General features: G+C 39.8%; 3 protein-coding genes and 5 pseudogenes across 3 annotated transcripts; all 8 read right to left on the bottom strand.

Moving 5' to 3' along the window:
* Positions 1-1,077: 1,077 nt before the first annotated feature.
* Positions 1,078-1,455, bottom strand: LOC133320516 (histone H2A-like; annotated as a pseudogene).
* Positions 1,456-2,472: 1,017 nt separating this feature from the next.
* LOC133320511 (histone H1-beta, late embryonic-like) lies at positions 2,473-3,768 on the bottom strand. The gene is given in 7 exon segments (XM_061529099.1): positions 2,473-2,694; positions 2,697-2,762; positions 2,794-2,854; positions 2,857-3,026; positions 3,071-3,124; positions 3,127-3,171; positions 3,174-3,768. Coding segments are annotated over 7 exon segments (753 nt in total). The 5' UTR covers positions 3,451-3,768; the 3' UTR covers positions 2,473-2,614.
* Positions 3,769-7,811: 4,043 nt separating this feature from the next.
* On the bottom strand, positions 7,812-8,184 carry LOC133320526 (histone H2B-like; annotated as a pseudogene).
* Positions 8,185-9,193: 1,009 nt separating this feature from the next.
* LOC133320521 (histone H2A) lies at positions 9,194-9,822 on the bottom strand. Its single transcript, XM_061529105.1, has one exon. The coding sequence runs from the start codon at positions 9,707-9,709 to the stop codon at positions 9,335-9,337; it is 375 nt and encodes a 124-aa protein (XP_061385089.1). The 5' UTR covers positions 9,710-9,822; the 3' UTR covers positions 9,194-9,334.
* A 944-nt stretch (positions 9,823-10,766) lies between these two features.
* Positions 10,767-11,718, bottom strand: LOC133320509 (histone H1B-like; annotated as a pseudogene).
* A 3,139-nt stretch (positions 11,719-14,857) lies between these two features.
* On the bottom strand, positions 14,858-15,308 carry LOC133320497 (histone H3). The gene has a single exon (XM_061529085.1). The coding sequence runs from the start codon at positions 15,289-15,291 to the stop codon at positions 14,881-14,883; it is 411 nt and encodes a 136-aa protein (XP_061385069.1). The 5' UTR covers positions 15,292-15,308; the 3' UTR covers positions 14,858-14,880.
* A 2,917-nt stretch (positions 15,309-18,225) lies between these two features.
* LOC133320499 (histone H2B-like) lies at positions 18,226-18,752 on the bottom strand (annotated as a pseudogene).
* An 892-nt stretch (positions 18,753-19,644) lies between these two features.
* LOC133320500 (histone H2A-like) lies at positions 19,645-20,146 on the bottom strand (annotated as a pseudogene).
* Between the last annotated feature and the right edge of the window lie 1,037 nt (positions 20,147-21,183).

Genomic DNA, 21,183 nt, shown 5'->3' with positions numbered 1-21,183 from the left:
ATCTTACGATAATAATTATCGATGCGAAGTGATTCCAGCAGTGCGCGCGGTACGAAGTACAAGACGCTTGTGTTCCAAAAAATTTCACAGAAATTCGTACTATTTATTATTTTATGTTCAAGCCGATACGTGGTATCGAGCACGCTCGTCCCCGCCGACCAATGGGAAGCGGTTTCGACGATGGGGTCCGAGGTGAATTATAGTTGGGGGGGGGGGGGGGCGAATTCCTAGTTTCTTCGTCGGCGGTAGGAGAGTCATGAAAAAATAAAATAATAACAATATCAAAAATAACCATGTTGCCAAAATATAAATGACACAATGTAAGTTAAGTTTTATAATAACAATATCTCAAAAATAGTTCAGTCAGATGCGATATCGGTGTTTCCTATTATTATTTAATTATTAATACATATATTTATTAATTAAAATGTAATTAACACAAATTAGTTTTCGGTTTATTAAATGCTTGTGATATTTTTGTTAAATTTAAATTTAGTAATAATAATAATAATAATAATCGCATTAAGCAGATCATCGGCTTACAAAAGTAGATTATTCTTGTTATTTAATGTGTTTTCATAAAGTCATATATAATTATATACTGAGCGTAGGCAATTTCTTAATTATATGAATACGTAAAACGATAATAAATATATTTTATTATAATTGACGACGTCTCGTATCGTTGGAACTGTTCGTATATATATAAAATACATATACGTTAAACAACGATTATTTTTGTGGCCTGAAAAGGGCCTTTTAAAACATCATTTGGATGTATGACATTATACATACAAAAAAAAAATAAATAAATAAACAAACATCACACATCCCCATTCCCTTAAGAAACATTCTCACTCTCTCTATATTATCAGTAAGATAAAAATACTGACATGCACTATACTTCACAAGAAGAATGAGTCGGTTAGTGCGAGTAATGAAGATGTGTTGTTGTTGTTGTTATTATTTTTTCATACATCTCTGTATGATTCTGTATCTGTCTGTATATAGTGATGACACGATGGTGCGCTGTCCGATGATGTTGACGACGATGGTTAATGTGAGGGGGGATGGCTGTCATTTAGGCCTTCTTCTCCGTTTCTTTGGCAGTAATACGGCCGGCTGATGTTTGGTAGTACACCTCCCTGAGCTATCGTCACACCGATAGAAGCTGTTCAAACTCTTCGTCGTTCCTTATGGCTAGCTGAAGATGTCTAGGTATGATTCTGGTCTTCTTGTTGTCTCTGGCAGCGTTACCGGCCAACTCGAGAACTCAGCTGCAAGATATTCCATAACGGCAGCGAGATATAAAGGGAGCACCGGACCGACGCGCTCCGCGTAGTTACCTTTTCTCAACAATCTGTGATACGACCCACAGGAAACTGTAGACCCGCACGGTTTAGAACGAGACTTTGCCTTTCCCTTAACTTTGCCACCTTTACCACGTCCAGACATTGTTGTTAATATAGAATGTTATTAACGGTTTAGTCGAAAATATAACGAACGAACGAACGAACGAAACACCTATTATTATTATACACACGACGGACAGAGAGTCGACGTATATATAAAATTTTTGTAGGTCGCCTCGATCGTTTTATACTTCTACACGTACTGGTGGGATATAGACGAATACGAGCTAAAGTAGACGTGGAGTGGGGGGGTTTCCAAAACTAAACTGAGGTAAAAGAAAAATATGCAAGTGATAGGGAGCTTACATAGTGATGATGATGATAGTTATGAGATTATTATAATTATGTTTTCATTATTATTATTATTATTATTATTGCAATGTAACTAATATTTTTCATAATAATCATCATATTTATTATAACACGAATGAGTATGTTTATACTGACGTTATTCTCAGATTATAAATTTATTATTATTGAATGGTACGCTATTTTCGTACATACTATTATTTCTGATTATACATATCTAATCTATCTATCTATCTATCTATCTGTATATCTATCTATATGTATATCTATCTATCTGTATATTATTTTAAGACGATCTTTGTCAGTTGGAAAACGAGAACACACCATTGGGTTCATAATGAAACATATGTTAGCCCTGAAAAGGGCTTTTTATTTATTTTTCTTTTGCTTTCTTTCGTATCTGCGACGTGTGTAGTAAGATGAACGTCACTCTCGTCGATTCTTCGAACGTTGTAGTGTATGGGGGCACGGAGAGACAGTGCGATGCCGTCGGTGTGGTGTGCGTGGGCGTGTGTGTGTGTGATATCGATGATATTTAAGAATGTTTCACACACAAAAACTGAACATAATTATAACCTATGTACATTCGGCTTGACAATTTCCAATTGAATCAAGTTGTTATGATGATCGTTATTATTATTATTATTATATCAATAATAATAATTTTCGATTCTATCGTAATTCTATACGACGACTTTGATATCAAATATACAAACACACTAATATCAACAACAACAACAACAACCCCCGGGTCCCGCGTATCAACATCATCATCATCATCATCATCATCATCATTGAACGGAATCGAAGATGACGCTCAAACTCACGGTGCCGATGCTGCCGCCGCCGTCGCTGATTTACGCGATAGATAAAGTAATATAAAAAAAAAATTATTACTTTTTCGCTGCTGCTGCTTTCTTAGCTGCGGGTTTCGATTTCGGGGTACCGGCGGCTGCTTTCTTCGGTTTCGGGGCTTTGGTTTCTTAGTGGGAGGTTTGGCGCTCTTCTTGGCCTTGGATGCTGCTCCTTTGGCCTTAGACGCTGCCGCTGAGGATGCGGCAGAGGCGTTGGCGGATGCGAACTTTCTTAGCAGCAGCTGGCTTCTTTTTGGCAGCCGCGGCTGCGGCTGCGGCCGCTTCTTATCCTCCCTAGCCGCCGCCGCCGATGCTTTAGCTTTAGATGGTGAAGACGCAGAGCGGACGAAGCTGCGGTACCGCCTCTTACCTCCCTTCGCGGCCACTGCCGATGCCGTGGCGGCGGCTTTCTTAGATTTAGCCGATGCCGAAGATGCTGCAGCCCTACCGCCTCCGGCGGGACCACCGCCGCTGGCCTTACCGCCACCTCCCGACGATGAGGTTTCTTTGCTGCCGATGATTTAGATTCCAATTTGAAAGAACCAGAAGCCCCTTTCCCTTTGTCTGTATTAGGGCACCGGATTCGACGGCGCTCTAATATTTCTTATGAACGGTGCCAATTTCTCTGTATCGACTTTGTATTGAGCGGCGATGTATTTCTTGATGGCCTGTAACGATGAACCGCTGCGCTCCTTCAACTCTTTAATGGCGTTGTTGACCATTTCAGCGGTTTTAGGATGCGTAGGTTTAGCCTTAGGTTTCTTCGATCCAGCCGCTGCGGCGGCGGCGGCGGCCGCTGCGGCCGCTGCCGCTTTCGGTTTCTTCGCCGGTGTAGCCGGAGCTGGAGTTTCGGATGCTACTGCGGTATCTGCCATTTTACTTCTTTTTAAAACGAACACACACACAGTTTACGGAACACAACTAACAATAAGACTGACTGACAGACAGACAGACAGACAGACAGACAAAACGAAAAGCAAAAAGAAAATAAAATAAAAATGTTATTTTATTTTATACGAACACGAAAGTGGACGCGTGACGACGACTTTTATTATACGTAATAATGAGCGAGAGAAGATATACGAACTCGTTTCGCCGCAGAGGTCGCTAGTGGATTCATGAACGTCGAATATACCGTAAGGAGAACCGCGTTGTCGCTAAACATTTTCACGTACGAACACTTCTAACTTTTCACTAACATCCATCCGTTTTATACGTTTTTATTAATATAATATATATGTTTATTTAAATTCAAAGATGCAATATGATTAATCTTAAACCTGACTCTCAATATCAACAATGAATTACATAATTAACGTAGATAGCATAGATTAATAGACGTTTGAATTCGATATATCATTCGGGACGTACCTAAGGTCTCGTTTAAAAGTTATTTTTTTCATAGAATACCTTATAATCTAATGTAATATCGATTAATTGAAAACGAAGACATCACTCCAATACCTGATAACATAATCATCGTCTGTTATGATTTATGAACGGTTTATGCGGCATCGAAGTCTGGTCTCGTAAAACACACTAGGAGGCTAGAGTATGGCGAGAAGCAAAGGCGAATGAATGCATCATCATCGTCGTCGTCTTCGTAGTGGTCGTCGTCGTCGTCGTCGTCGTTTAATATTATATTAGATAATAATAATAACAGGACGTTAATTTTATTATATAATTGATTGTATAATAGAAGATGAATATTATGATGATACGATTATCGAAATGACGATGGTTGTAGTAGTAGTAGTAGTTGTTGTTGTTGTTAGTGTGGTTGTGGTAGTATCATCGATCACCTCAATTTATTTAAAATGTTAAATTAATTAATAATAATAATATTTATATAGGTACATCGGTGGGATGTCCGTTTGATATACATAATAAATACATCGATACATATTACATATATTCGGAGGGATAAGAAAATATGAATTGTATTCAGAGAAGAATTATAATAAAAGTATGCACCTATATACGAGTGTATATATATATTATGTATATAAATTCGTAGAATACATAATCAAATAATTAATTAAGTAATTACATAATTAAATAATATACCCCCTTAAGATATACCTTGTATGAGTTGGCGATTAGTAGATAAATATAAATTCATATAATAATATAAAATATAATAACAATAATAAAATATATGTATTTATTAGTGTTATAATATGAGAGTAATAATGTGTTCGTTTACTGTGTTTGTCGTCGTGAGAGTAGATTTTAGTAAGTTGAATTTGAAATCCAACTAGATAGGTGGAGTTCGGCACCACCTATACCTATCATCCATTTATATTATTCCGTCGTTGAAACTCGTATTCGATATTCACTATTGTGAATAATATATTTAACGGATACATATGCGGCCCTGAAAAGGGCCTTTTTTTTAAAAAACAAAAATATTTCCGATGACACATGATATAAAGCGAGAAGAGAAAATTTATATTCCAGTCGGGCGGAGAAGAATCGGCACAGGCACAGGCACTCGCTCGATCGGTCACTCAGTCACACGCGAGACGTATATATATATATATATACACACATGTATATATATTGACAAGACGACATTTCTTCACTTATTATTCGTGACGATGAGATGATATCGTCATGATGATGTTGTCGGTGTCGGTGTTGGTGTTGGTGTTGGTGTTGGTGTTGGTGTTGTTGTTGTTCCTCTTCTGCTTTATATCACGTAGTCGGGAGCCGGTTATTACGTATAGACACGCCGAACGTTTAACCGCCGAAACCGTATAGGGTGCGTCCCTGTCGCTTCAGGGCGTACACGACGTCCATGGCTGTGACGGTCTTCCTCTTCGCGTGCTCGGTGTACGTGACGGCGTCGCGGATGACGTTCTCTAGGAATACTTTGAGACGCCTCTGGTCTCTTCGTATATCAGACCGAGATACGTTTGACGCCGCCTCTGCGTGCCAGACGACGTATGGCCGGTTTGGTGATACCCTGGATGTTATCACGGAGTACTTTCCTGTGTCGCTTGGCTCCACCTTTTCCCAGACCCTTTCCTCCTTTACCGCGACCGGTCATGATGATGTAGTCGTTGCGATTATTTATTTCTTCTTCACTTCTTTACGATTTCGAACGTTCCGAACGATAGCGTTGCGCGCGCGTGTCGTTCCGTGTGTAAAATCGTCTGATACAAATGCGTTCTTTATAGTGTATACCGGTAGTTTACTGGTGGGGGAAACGTACGATGTGGTGGTGGGATGTACGGGGCGAGGGACGGGTACTATATCGCCCTCCCCGACCCCGCGACACACTGTCCGTCGTGCCTCTAGAGTAATGTTTCTCTTAAATTTTTTTTTTGTTATAAATATGTATATAAATATATATATTTTATATATACATATGAATATGAATAAAAAATAAATAGACATATACATAATAAAACATATTTACAATCGTTCTTAGAAAGAAAAAGAGAGCACCTGCGCAGTAGTTGGAACTGCCATCTACAAAGTAAAGCCGACGACACGATGGGGGACTAACATGTTTCGACTTGTTTCCAGAATTCATGTAATTATTAATACTATTATTATTATTATTTTGTATACTTTACTTTCGTCGTAACATTACGTCCAATATTTTATTTTTTTTACACGCGTATTATATTAATATGTTGTTATTGCTACTTATACATATCTATCGATTTATTTGATCTAAATACTGGTGCTGTGTGTGGTTAATAATAAATACGTAACATAATAAATTTTATATTAGGTATATAAAATATTTCTCCGTTCACTAATTATATATTATTATTGTTCAAAGATAGGCATAATATTGTTGTTTAGACGTTATCGGTCGTATGAAACGTTATTTTATAATTCAGATATATATGCGGCCCTGAAAAGGGCCTTTTTTTATATTCGTGTTGTGTGTTTATATACGTAGATGAACTATAAATATATGTTGTGGTATGTATATATATTATATATATATATATATATATATATATACAATTCCAGTATTATAACACACACACACACAACTATTTAGGTACATACACATATAAAAAAACAACACCATTGACACTTCTACGTTAGGCACGTTCGCCGCGAATCCTTCTTGCTAGCTGGATGTCCTTAGGCATAATAGTGACGCGTTTAGCGTGAATAGCGCAAAGGTTCGTGTCTTCGAAGAGACCTACGAGATACGCTCGCTAGCCTCCTGCAGAGCCATCACCGCAGAGCTCTGGAAACGCAGATCGGTCTTGAAATCTTGAGCTATCTCACGTACTAGACGTTGGAAGGTAGCTTGCGGATGAGAAGTTCCGTGCTCTTCTGGTAGCGACGGATCTCACGAAGTGCCACAGTACCGGGTCTGTAACGATGAGGCTTCTTCACTCCTCCGGTTGCCGGTGCGCTCTTACGGGCGCCTTCGTGGCTAGCTGTTTACGTGGTGCCTTACCACCGGTTGATTTACGAGCGGTTTGTTTAGTACGAGCCATTATTAATAAAAAGTAGTAATAATAATAAAACTACTACTACTACTACTAATCTATCGGTAAATTCTACACGGAACGGCGAAACGACGGACAGTTGTGCACTACAGCGACGATCGAACTATAATGACAGCCGTTTTAAAACCGACGGGCTCTTATATACGTACTCCGGAGGCGGTCGGCGGGGATCGTTCGAGGCGTTCGGGTTTCGGCTTCTAGTCACTAAATCGACACCGTCGTCTTCGTAATTAGCATGAGTAGTATAGTAGTTGTCGTTTTGTAATAATTTTGATCGTCTTAAGTATATATATATATACACACAAATTATATAGAATTTTAAAAACGACACGATCCTCATTACTCTATTCAATTATATCTTATTCTAGAATATCTTCTACGTATCCATATTGATATTATAGTTATACAGATTTTATCATATACATACATATCGTAAGTCGACGATCAGTTCTTTATACATACAATATATATAATGATATATATTAAGCAACTAACTATATTTTAATGTATGAAAGAATAATATCGAGCTGGATGATCGTTCGATGTGTTGAAACTTATATTAATATAATATAATTATTATTATTATTTTATGGAATCATTTTGTGGCCCTGAAAAGGGCCTTTTTTTATAATCTTATAAAATCACATATACACCTCCTATATGATAGGTGATAATTATTATAAGTGTTGTTTTGATGATGTTATGATGTATAACGTTTTTTTTTTTTCGTTATTTAATAACGAAACATTTCACTTGGAACTGGTGTACTTAGTGACGGCTTTGTCCCTTCACTGACGGCGTGCTTGGCCAACTCGCCGGGCAGCAACAGTCTCACGGACGTCTGAACCTCCCTCGATGTAATGGTGGATCTCTTGTTGTAGTGCGCGAGACGTGATGCTTCGGCGGCGATGCGTTCGAATATATCGTTCACGAAGGAGTTCATGATAGACATGGCCTTACTTGAGATACCGGTGTCGGGATGCACCTGCTTCAGAACTTTGTAGATGTAAATAGCGTAGCTCTCCTTCTCTTGTGCTTCTTCTTCTTCTTGTCCGATTTGGAGATGTTCTTTTGGGCTTTGCCGGATTTCTTGGCTGCCTTACCGCTCGTTTTAGGCGGCATCTTCATTATAATAACGACGACAACAACAACAACAACAACCGAATAATCTTACGATATAATTATCGATGCGAAGTGATTCCAGCAGTGCGCGCGGTACGAAGTACAAGACGCTTGTGTTCAAAAAATTTCACAGAAATTTGCTACTTTTATTATTTTTATGTTCAAGCCGATACGTGTGTATCGAGCACGCTCGTCCCCGCCGACCAATGGGAAGCGGTTTCGACGATGGGGTCCGAAGTGAATTATACGTTGGGGGGGGGGGGGGGGGGCTGGGCGAATTCCTAGTTTCTTCGTCGGCGGTAGGAGAGTCATGAAAAAATAAAATAATAACAATATCAAAAATAACCATGTTGCCAAATATAAATGACACAATGTAAGTTATAAGTTTTATAATAACAATATCTCAAAAATAGTTCAGTCAGTATGCGAATATCGGTGTTTCCTATTATTTTAATTTATTATATACATATATATTCTTATTAATTAAATGTAATTAACACAAATTAGTTTTCGGTTTTATTAAATGCTTTGTGATCTTTTTGTTAAATTTAAATTTAGTAATAATAATAATAATAATAATCGCATTAAGCAGATCATCGGCTTACAAAAGTAGATTATTCTTTGTTATTTATTTGTTTTTCATAAAGTCATATATAATTATATACTGAGCGTAGGCAATTTCTTAATTATATGAATACGTAAAACGATATAAATATATATTTTATTATAATGACGACGTCTCGTATCGTTGGAACTGTTCGTATATATATATAAATACATATACGTTAAACAACGATTTATTTTGTGGCCCTGAAAAGGGCCTTTTAAAACATCATTTGGATGTATGACTATATACATACAAAAAAAATAAATAAATAAAAACATCACATCACCCCATTCCCTATAAGAACCACTTCTCACTCTCTCTCTATATTATCAGTAATATAAAAATACTGACATGCACTATTACTTCACAAGAAGATGAGTCGGTTAGTGCGAGTAATGAAGATGTTGTTGTTGTTGTTGTTGTTATTATTTTTTCATACATCTCTGTATGATTCTGTATCTGTCTGTATATAGTGATGACACGATGGTGCGCTGTCCGATGATGTTGACGACGATGGTTAATGTGAGGGGGGCTGGCTGTCATTTAGGCCTTCTTCTCCGTTTTCTTTGGCAGTAATACGGCCTGGATGTTTGGTAGTACACCTCCCTGAGCTATCGTCACACCCGATAGAAGCTTGTTCAACTCTTCGTCGTTCCTTATGGCTAGCTGAAGATGTCTAGGTATGATTCTGGTCTTCTTGTTGTCTCTGGCAGCGTTACCGGCCAACTCGAGAACTTCAGCTGCAAGATATTCCATAACGGCAGCGAGATAAACGGGAGCACCGGCACCGACGCGCTCCGCGTAGTTACCTTTTCTCAACAATCTGTGTATACGACCCACAGGAAACTGTAGACCCGCACGGTTAGAACGAGACTTTGCCTTTCCCTTAACTTTGCCACCTTTACCACGTCCAGACATTGTTGTTAATATAGAATGTTATTAACGGTTTAGTCGAAAAAATATAACGAACGAACGAACGAACGAAACACCTATTATTATTATACACACGACGGACAGAGAGTCGACGTATATATAAAAATTTTGTAGGTCGCCTCGATCGTTTTATACTTCTACACGTACTGGTGGGGATATAGACGAATAACGAGCTAAAGTAGACGTGGAGTGGGGAGGGGTTTCCAAAACTAAACTGAGGTAAAAGAAAAATATTGCAAGTGATAGGGAGCTTACATAGTGATGATGATGATAGTTATGAGATTATTATAATTATGTTTTCATTATTTTATTATTATTATTATTGCAATGTAACTAATATTTTTCATAATATATCATCATATTTATTATAACACGAATGAGTATGTTTAATACTGACGTTATTCTCAGATTATAATTATATTATTGAATTGTACGCTATTTTCGTACATACTATTATTTCTGATTATACATATCTAATCTATCTATCTATCTATCTATCTGTATATCTATCTATATGTATATCTATCTATCTGTATATTATTTTAAGACGATCTTTGTCAGTTGGAAAACGAGAACACACCATTGGTTCATAATGAAACATATGTTAGCCCTGAAAGGGCTTTTATTTATTTTCTTTTGCTTTCTTTCGTATCTGCGACGTGTGCTAGTAATGAACGTCACTCTCGTCGATTCTTCGAACGTTGTAGTGTATGGGGGCACGGAGAGACAGTGCGATGCCGTCGGTGGTGTGTGTGCGTGGGCGTTGTGTGTGTGATATCGATGATATTTAAGAATGTTTCACACACAAACTGAACATAATAATAACCTATGTACATTCGGCTTGACAATTTCCAATTGAATCAAGTTGTTATGATGATCGTTATTATTATTATTATTATATCAATATAAAATAATTTTCGATTCTATCGTAATTCTATACGACGACTTTGATATTCAAATATACAAACACACTAATATCAACAACAACAACAACAACCCCGGGTCCCGCGTATCACATCATCATCATCATCATCATCATCATCATTGAACGGAATCGAAGATGACGCTCAAACTCACGGTGCCGATGCTGCCGCCGCCGTCGCTGATTTACGCGATAGATAAAGTAATATTAAAAAAAAATTATTACTTTTTCGCTGCTGCTGCTTTCTTAGCTGCGGGTTTCGATTTCGGGGTACCGGCGGCTGCTTTCTTCGGTTTCGGGGCTTTTGGTTTCTTAGTGGAGGTTTGGCGCTCTTCTGGCCTTGGATGCTGCTCCTTGGCCTTAGACGCTGCCGCTGAGGATGCGGCGAGAGGCGTTGGCGGATGCGGAACCTTTCTTAGCAGCAGCTGGCTTCTTTTTGGCAGCCGCGGCTGCGGCTGCGGCCGCTTTCTTATCCCTAGCCGCCGCCGCCGATGCTTTAGCTTTAGATGAAGACGCAGCGGACGAAGCTGCGGTACCGCCTTTCTTACCTCCCTTCGCGGCCACTGCCGATGCCGTGGCGGCGGCTTTCTTAGATTTAGCCGATGCCGAAGATGCTGCAGCCCTACCGCCTCCGGCGGGACCACCGCCGCTGGCCTTACCGCCACCTCCCGACGATGAGGGTTTCTTTGCTGCCGATGATTTAGATTCCAATTTGAAAGAACCAGAAACCCTTTCCCTTTGTCTGTATTAGGGCACCGGATTCGACGGCGCTCTTAAGATATTTTCTTATGAACGGTGCCATTTCTCTCTGTATCGACTTTGTATTGAGCGGCGATGTATTTCTTGATGGCCTGTAACGATGAACCGCTGCGCTCCTTACTCTTTAATGGCGTTGTTGACCATTTCAGCGGTTTTAGGATGCGTAGGTTTAGCCTTAGGTTTCTTCGATCCAGCCGCTGCGGCGGCGGCGGCGGCCGCTGCGGCCGCTGCCGCTTTCGGTTTCTTCGCCGGTGTAGCCGGAGCTGGAGTTTCGGATGCTACTGCGGTATCTGCCATTTTACTTCTTTTTAAAACGAACACCACACAGTTTACGGAACACAACTAACAATAAGACTGACTGACAGACAGACAGACAGACAGACAGACAAAACGAAAAGCAAAAAGAAAATAAAATAAAAATGTTATTTTATTTTATACGAACACGAAAGTGGACGCGTGACGACGACTTTTATTATACGTAATAATGAGCGAGAGAAGATATACGAACTCGTTTCGCCGCAGAGGTCGCTAGTGGATTCATGAACGTCGAATATACCGTAAGGAGAACCGCGTTGTCGCTAAACATTTTCACGTACGAACACTTCTAACTTTTCACTAACATCCATCCGTTTTATACGTTTTATTTAATATAATATATATGTTTATTTAAATTCAAAGATGCAATATGATTAATCTTAACCTGACTCTCAATATCAACAATGAATTACATAATTAACGTAGATAGCATAGATTAATAGACGTTTGAATTCGATATATCATTCGGGACGTACCTAAGGTCTCGTTTAAAAGTTATTTTTCTCATTTAGAATACCTTATAATCTAATGTAATATCGATTAATTGAAAACGAAGACATCACTCCAATACCCTGATAACATAATCATCGTCTGTTATGATTTATGAACGGTTTATGCGGCATCGAAGTCTGGTCTCGTAAAACACACACTAGGAGGCTAGAGTATGGCGAGAAGCAAGGCGAATGAATGCATCATCATCGTCGTCGTCTTCGTAGTGGTCGTCGTCGTCGTCGTCGTCGTTTAATATTATTATTAGATAATAATAATAACAGGACGTTAATTTTATTATATAATTGATTGTAATAGAAGATGAATATTATGATGATACGATTATCGAAATGACGATGGTTGTAGTAGTAGTAGTTGTTGTTGTTGTTAGTGTGGTTGTGGTAGTATCATCGATCACCTCAATTTATTTAAAATGTTAAATTATTATAATAATAATATTATATAGGTACATCGGTGGGATGTCCGTTTGATATACATAATAAATACATCGATACATATTACATATATTCGGAGGGATAAGAAAATATGAATTGTATTCAGAGAAGAATTATAATAAAAGTATGCACCTATATACGAGTGTATATATATATTATGTATATAAATTCGTAGAATAATAACATAATCAAATAATTAATTAAGTAATTACATAATTAAATAATATACCCCCTTAAGATATACCTTGTATGAGTTGGCGATTAGTAGATAAATATAAATTCATATAATAATAATAATAATAATAATAACAATAATAAAATATATGTATTATTAGTGTTATATATGAGAGTTAATAATGTGTTCGTTTACTGTGTTTGTCGTCGTGAGAGTAGATTTTAGTAAGTTGAATTTGAAATCCAACTAGATAGGTGGAGTTCGGCACCACCTATACCTATCATCCATTTATATTATTCCGTCGTTGAAACTCGTATTCGATATTCACTATTGAATAATATATTTTAACGGATACATATGCGGCCCTGAAAAGGGCCTTTTTTTTAAAAAACAAAAATATTTCCGATGACACATGATATAAAGCGAGAAGAGAAAATTTATATTCCAGTCGGGCGGAGAAGAATCGGCACAGGCACAGGCACTCGCTCGATCGGTCACTCAGTCACACGCGAGACGTATATATATTATATATAACACACATGTATATATTGACAAGACGACATTTCTTCACTTTATTATTCGTGACGATGAGATGATATCGTCATGATGATGTTGTCGGTGTCGGTGTTGGTGTTGGTGTTGGTGTTGTTGTTGTTCCTCTTCTGCTTTATATCACGTAGTCGGGAGCCGGTTATATACGTATAGACACGCCGAACGTTTAACCGCCGAAACCGTATAGGGTGCGTCCCTGTCGCTTCAGGGCGTACACGACGTCCATGGCTGTGACGGTCTTCCTCTTCGCGTGCTCGGTGTACGTGACGGCGTCGCGGATGACGTTCTCTAGAATACTTTGAGAACGCCTCTGGTCTCTTCGTATATCAGACCGGAGATACGTTTGACGCCGCCTCTGCGTGCCAGACGACGTATGGCCGGTTTGGTGATACCCTGGATGTTATCACGGAGTACTTTCTGTGTCGCTTGGCTCCCCTTTTCCCAGACCCTTTCCTCCTTTACCGCGACCGGTCATGATGATGTAGTCGTTGCGATTATTATTATTTCTTCTTCACTTCTTTACGATTTCGAACGTTCCGAACGATAGCGTTGCGCGCGCGTGTCGTTCCGTGTGTAAAATCGTCTGATACAAATGCGTTCCTTTTATAGTGTATACCGGTAGTTTACTGGTGGGGGAAACGTACGATGTGGTGGTGTGGATGTACGGGGCGAGGGACGGGGTACTATATCGCCCTCCCCGGACCCCGCGACACACTGTCCGTCGTGCCTCTAGAGTAATGTTTCTCTTAATTTTTTTTTGTTATAAATGTATATAAATATATATTTTTATATATACATATGAATATGAATAAAAAAAAATAGACATATACATAATAAAACATATTTACAATCGTTCTTAGAAAGAAACTGAAGAGAGGCACCTGCGCAGTAGTTGGAACTGCCATCTACAAAGTAAAGCCGACGACACGATGGGGGACTAACATGTTTCGACTTGTTTCCAGAATTCATGTAATTATTAATACTATTATTATTATTATTTTGTATACTTTACTTTCGTCGTAACATTACGTCCAATATTTTATTTTTTTACACGCGTATTATATTAATATGTTGTATTGCTACTTATACATATCTATCGATTTATTTGATCTAAATACTGGTGCTGTGTGTGGTTAATAATAAATACGTAACATAATAATTTTATATTAGGTATATAAAATATTTCTCCGTTCACTAATTTATATTATTATTGTTCAAAGATAGGCATAATATTGTTGTTTAGACGTTATCGGTCGTATGAAACGTTATTTATTAATTCAGATATATATGCGGCCCTGAAAAGGGCCTTTTTTTATATTCGTTGTTGTGTTGTTTATATACGTAGGATGAACTATAAATATGTGTGTGTATGTATATATATAATATATATATTATATTATATATACAATTTCCAGTATTATAACAACACACACACACTATTTAGGTACATACACATATAAAAAAAACAACACCATTGACACTTCTACGTTTAGGCACGTTCGCCGCGAATCCTTCTTGCTAGCTGGATGTCCTTAGGCATAATAGTGACGCGTTTAGCGTGAATAGCGCAAAGGTTCGTGTCTTCGAAGAGACCTACGAGATACGCCTCGCTAGCCTCCTGCAGAGCCATCACCGCAGAGCTCTGGAAACGCAGATCGGTCTTGAAATCTTGAGCTATCTCACGTACTAGACGTTGGAAGGGTAGCTTGCGGATGAGAAGTTCCGTGCTCTTCTGGTAGCGACGGATCTCACGAAGTGCCACAGTACCGGGTCTGTAACGATGAGGCTTCTTCACTCCTCCGGTTGCCGGTGCGCTCTTACGGGCGGCCTTCGTGGCTAGCTGTTTACGTGGTGCCTTACCACCGGTTGATTTACGAGCGGTTTGTTTAGTACGAGCCATTATTAATAAAAAGTAGTAATAATAATAAAACTACTACTACTACTACTAATCTATCGGTAAATTCTACACGGAACGGCGAAACGACGGACAGTTGTGCACTACAGCGACGATCGAACTATAATGACAGCCGTTTTTTTTTTTTTTTTTTTTTTTTCGAGTTGACAGTAGCTGTTAGCCCTATTGGCTTTTACAGCGTCACCGGGAGGGGTGGGCGGCCCGATGGGACCTACCCGTTTAATTCGGGCCCAAAGGGCCCGACATAGGGATACGCCCGTCCCAAGGGTGCCTCTAAGAGGCCGGACCTCGGCTTAGGACGTCGTTGTAGTGGAGGATGATTTGGATATTGGAATACATGACGTCCCCCGACGGCAGAACGCCGGAGCGACGTGTTAGAAACGGGACCTCGTCTTCGCCGGCGAAGGCGGTGTGTTTGTGTCTTGTTGTCTTGTGTGTCTTGAGGACTTTTATGTCTGTACTGTCGGTCATATGTTTACTGCAGGGTCTAGGAGGTGTCTGGGACGCCTAATCGTAAGTACTAATTGCCATTGGCTTGAACGCTCCACGCACTCAACATGCCCGCGTGCTGGCACATTGCCAGCATGCGGCCTGAGAATTGCCATCGGAGGCCCTCAGCTTGGCAGCGAACGTCTGCACCTCCGCGGGGTCTATAAGACTCGCGAAGTCACAGACTAACTGCAGTCAGCTGCGAGGCCGGTTGCCGGTATGTGCCGGGTTGCCTGAGGGGCCTGTGTTGCCTTAGGGGCCTGGTTGCCTGAGGGGCCATGGGTCCTTAGGGGCCTGGGTTGCTGTCGTTCGTAATAACGCTAGGCCTATGCCAGGCGTTTTTTGCAGGAGGAGCAGCAGGGTGGGAGCCGGCTCTTGGGCTTTGTGGGTTTCCCCCAGCTTTCGCCCAGTGCGGCGCTTTGGACATCCGCGAAAGTTCGCGGATGACCCTGCTGGCCGCACAGGACCAGCTAGGCGGCTCCTCCGTAGGCCGACCCTGCTGCAGTCGGATGTGCCATGGTCGCCTAGCACTTTACGCAGCGCGGCGTGCGTAGCAGAACCTCTGCGAATGGCCATATAGTTGCATCGGTGGCATTGCCGGGGCGCCGCGGTTTCTCGGGGGCTCGATTTCCAAGCCCGACAATCGGCAAACTGAAGGTATATTATAAATTTTCTTACCTTCCGGGGTAGGGACAGATGAACTAGTACCATGTCAAAGGTTTTTTTTGGGCCTGTGCATGCGATGCACTTCCACCGGCAGATTTTGGGACTGAAGTCCTCTTTGATGACGTTCACATATCTCCGCGGGGAGACCCTTGATTACTACCGTAAGCCTACGCTCCTCCGGGAGGGCGTAGGTGTGGTACTCAATATTTTTTTTCCGTAACATCGGGGTCAATGCACGGTGGTCGGTTGAGTGGCTGCAGAGACCTTGATCCCTACTGCCGTGTTCCGAGCTGACGTAAATTATGTTTTTATCATTAAGTAAGCTGGAAATATCGTTCCAGCTTTTATTTGTTCTAATGTAAGCGGCGGAGGCAACATCGATTTCCACGCGGTGGTCGTATTTTTGTACCCGCAGCTGTGCGAACAGGTGCGGGCGCAGGTGCGGACACAGATGTGCCCACAGTGCAGACACAGGTGTGCCCGCAGGCGCGCGCGCAGCCGCGCCGCAGCTGCGGTGACGTCACTATTTTCTTTACTGGCGTCGGAGCCTTCAGCGACTTCGCCGCCTTCCTTTTCCCCGATTTGGATACAACGGCCTGAACCCGTCGTTGTCCTCCTCGTGTCGGAAGTCAGCGAAGAAGAAGACTCCCACTCGTTTTCGGAGCATTCATGTCGGATGGAATGCGGCGTTGTGGGCAGCCTGGTGAAGCCGGCTATCCGTTTGAAAGAGGCCATCCTCGGTGGCTTGCAGGGTCGGTGTATTCTTGGTAATATTGGGGAATTTGTTTTTCGGGAACTGTAGTAGTCCCTCGAATCGCTTTATAATTGTCGCCCATGATGGACGACGAACGGGGAGTGTCCTCCCTGCCTTGACAGGGAGTGTATAAATGTAAGAAAGTACGATACTAGTCCCTGCTTTTAGTACAGGGTGTACCTACTTCCCTATCGACTGTGATACCTGGCGGCAGAACAACGGCGACTAAGCGACGGTGACTGCTACCCTCTTCGGAGTCTGCTTGATCAACGCCGGACACGTTGATCTTCTAACCTCTTCTATCACTTTGTCACTTTCACACTAACAATCAGCATCGGAACACTTTGCCGCACGTCTGCACCGTGCGGGGTCGGACTCGCTCGACAGCCGTTTTAAAACCGACGGGCTCTTATATACGTACTCCGAGGCGGTCGGCGGGGATCGTTCGAGGCGTTCGGGTTTCGGCTTCTAGTCACTAAATCGACACCGTCGTCTTCGTAATTAGCATTATGAGTAGTAGGTAGTTGTCGTTTTGTAATAATTTTGATCGTCTTAAGTATATATATATACACACAAATTATATAGAATTTTTAAAAACGACACGATCAACTCATTACTCTATTCAATTATATCTATATTCTAGAATATCTTCTACGTATCCATATTGATATTATAGTTATACAGATTTTATCATATACATACATATCGTAAGTCGACGATCAGTTCTTTAATACATACAATATATTATAATGATATATATTAAGCAACTAACTATATTTTATGTATTGAAAGAATAATATCGAGCTGGATGATCGTTCGATGTGTTGAAACTTATATAATAATAATTATTATTATTATTTTTATGGGAATCATTTTGTGGCCCTGAAAAGGGCTTTTTTATAATCTATAAAATCACTATACACCTCCTATATGATAGGTGATATTATTATAAGTGTTGTTTTTATGATGATGTTATAACGTTTTTTTTTTTTCGTTATTTAATACGAAACATTTCACTTGGAACTGGTGTACTTAGTGACGGCTTTGGTCCCTTCACTGACGGCGTGCTTGGCCAACTCGCCGGGCAGCAACAGTCTCACGACGTCTGACCTCCCTCGATGTAATGGTGGATCTCTTGTTGTAGTGCGCGAGACGTGATGCTTCGGCGGCGATGCGTTCGAATATATCGTTCACGAAGGAGTTCATGATAGACATGGCCTTACTTGAGATACCGGTGTCGGGATGCACCTGCTTCAGAACTTTGTAGATGTAAATAGCGTAGCTCTCCTTCCTCTTGTGCTTCTTCTTCTTCTTGTCCGATTTGGAGATGTTCTTTTGGGCTTTGCCGGATTTCTTGGCTGCCTTACCGCTCGTTTTAGGCGGCATCTTCAATTATAATAACGACGACAACAACAACAACAACCGAATAATCTTACGATATAATTATCGATGCGAAGTGATTCCAGCAGTGCGCGCGGTACGAAGTACAAGACGCTTGTGTTCAAAAAATTTCACAGAAATTTGCTACTATTTATTATTTTTATGTTCAAGCCGATACGTGTGTATCGAGCACGCTCGTCCCCGCCGACCAATGGGAAGCGGTTTCGACGATGGGGTCCGAAGTGAATTATACGTTGGGGGGGGGGGGGGCTGGGCGAATTCCTAGTTTCTTCGTCGGCGGTAGGGAGTCATGAAAAAATAAAATAATACCAATATCAAAAATACCATGTTGCCAAAATATAAATGACACAATGTAAGTTATAATTTTTATAATAACAATATCTCAAAAATAGTTCAGTCAGTATGCGAATATCGGTGTTTCCTATTATTATTTAATTTATTATATACATATATATTCTTATTAATTAAAATGTAATTAACACAAATTAGTTTTCGGTTTTATTAAATGCTTTGTGATCTTTTTGTTAAATTTTAAATTTAGTAATAATAATAATAATAATAATCGCATTAAGCAGATCATCGGCTTACAAAAGTAGATTATTCTTTGTTATTTAATTTGTTTTTCATAAAGTCATATATAATTATATACTGAGCGTAGGCAATTTCTTAATTATATGAATACGTAAACGATAATAAATATATATTTTATTATAATTGACGACGTCTCGTATCGTTGGAACTGTTCGTATATATATATAAAATACATATACGTTAAACAACGATTTATTTTGGGCCCTGAAAAGGGCCTTTTAAAACATCATTTGGATGTATGACTATATACATACAAAAAAAAAATAAATAAATAAACAACATCACATCATCCCCATTCCCTATAAGAAACACTTCTCACTCTCTCTCTATATTATCAGTAATATAAAATACTGACATGCACTATTACTTCACAAGAAGAATGAGTCGGTTAGTGCGAGTAATGAAGATGTTGTGTTGTTGTTGTTGTTATTATTTTTTTTCATACATCTCTGTATGATTCTGTATCTGTCTGTATATAGTGATGACACGATGGTGCGCTGTCCGATGATGTTGACGACGATGGTTAATGTGAGGGGGGCTGGCTGTCATTTAGGCCTTCTTCTCCGTTTTCTTTGGCAGTAATACGGCCTGGATGTTTGGTAGTACACCTCCCTGAGCTATCGTCACACCCGATAGAAGCTTGTTCAACTCTTCGTCGTTCCTTATGGCTAGCTGAAGATGTCTAGGTATGATTCTGGTCTTCTTGTTGTCTCTGGCAGCGTTACCGGCCAACTCGAGAACTTCAGCTGCAAGATATTCCATAACGGCAGCGAGATAAACGGGAGCACCGGCACCGACGCGCTCCGCGTAGTTACCTTTCTCAACAATCTGTGTATACGACCCACAGGAAACTGTAGACCCGCACGGTTAGAACGAGACTTTGCCTTTCCCTTAACTTTGCCACCTTTACCACGTCCAGACATTGTTGTTAATATAGAATGTTATAACGGTTTAGTCGAAAAAAATATAACGAACGAACGAACGAACGAAACACCTATTATTATTATACACACGACGGACAGAGAGTCGACGTATATATAAAAATTTTGTAGGTCGCCTCGATCGTTTTATACTTCTACACGTACTGGTGGGGATATAGACGAATAACGAGCTAAAGTAGACGTGGAGTGGGGAGGGGTTCCAAAACTAAACTGAGGTAAAAGAAAAATATTGCAAGTGATAGGGAGCTTACATAGTGATGATGATGATAGTTATGAGATTATTATAATTATGTTTTCATTATTATTATTATTATTATTATTGCAATGTAACTAATATTTTTTCATAATATATCATCATATTTATTATAACACGAATGAGTATGTTTAATACTGACGTTATTCTCAGATTATAAATTATTATTATTGAATTGTACGCTATTTTCGTACATACTATTATTTCTGATTATACATATCTAATCTATCTATCTATCTATCTATCTGTATATCTATCTATATGTATATCTATCTATCTGTATATTATTTAAGACGATCTTTGTCAGTTGGAAACGAGAACACACCATTGGGTTCATAATGAAACATATGTTAGCCCTGAAAAGGGCTTTTTATTTATTTTTCTTTTGCTTTCTTTCGTATCTGCGACGTGTGCTAGTAAGATGAACGTCACTCTCGTCGATTCTTCGAACGTTGTAGTGTATGGGGGCACGGAGAGACAGTGCGATGCCGTCGGTGTGTGTGTGCGTGGGCGTGTGTGTGTGTGATATCGATGATATTTAAGAATGTTTCACACACAAAACTGAACATAATTAATAACCTATGTACATTCGGCTTGACAATTTCCAATTGAATCAAGTTGTTATGATGATCGTTATTATTATTATTATTATATCAATATATAATAATTTTCGATTCTATCGTAATTCTATACGACGACTTTGATATTCAAATATACAAACACACTAATATCAACAACAACAACAACAACCCCCGGGTCCCGCGTATCAACATCATCATCAT

Source organism: Danaus plexippus, assembly GCF_018135715.1.
Source record: "Danaus plexippus chromosome 29 unlocalized genomic scaffold, MEX_DaPlex mxdp_36, whole genome shotgun sequence".
Classification (NCBI taxonomy): Eukaryota; Metazoa; Arthropoda; class Insecta; order Lepidoptera; family Nymphalidae; genus Danaus; species Danaus plexippus.
The sequence above is the reverse complement of the archived record's forward strand: the minus strand, read 5'-3'. Positions and strand labels throughout refer to the sequence as shown.

Bases quoted from the DNA above. Each gene is read 5' to 3' on its own strand.
- LOC133320521 (XM_061529105.1), bottom strand. From the start codon at position 9,709: ATGTCTGGACGTGGTAAAGGTGGCAAAGTTAAGGGAAAGGCAAAGTCT.
- LOC133320497 (XM_061529085.1), bottom strand. From the start codon at position 15,291: ATGGCTCGTACTAAACAAACCGCTCGTAAATCAACCGGTGGTAAGGCA.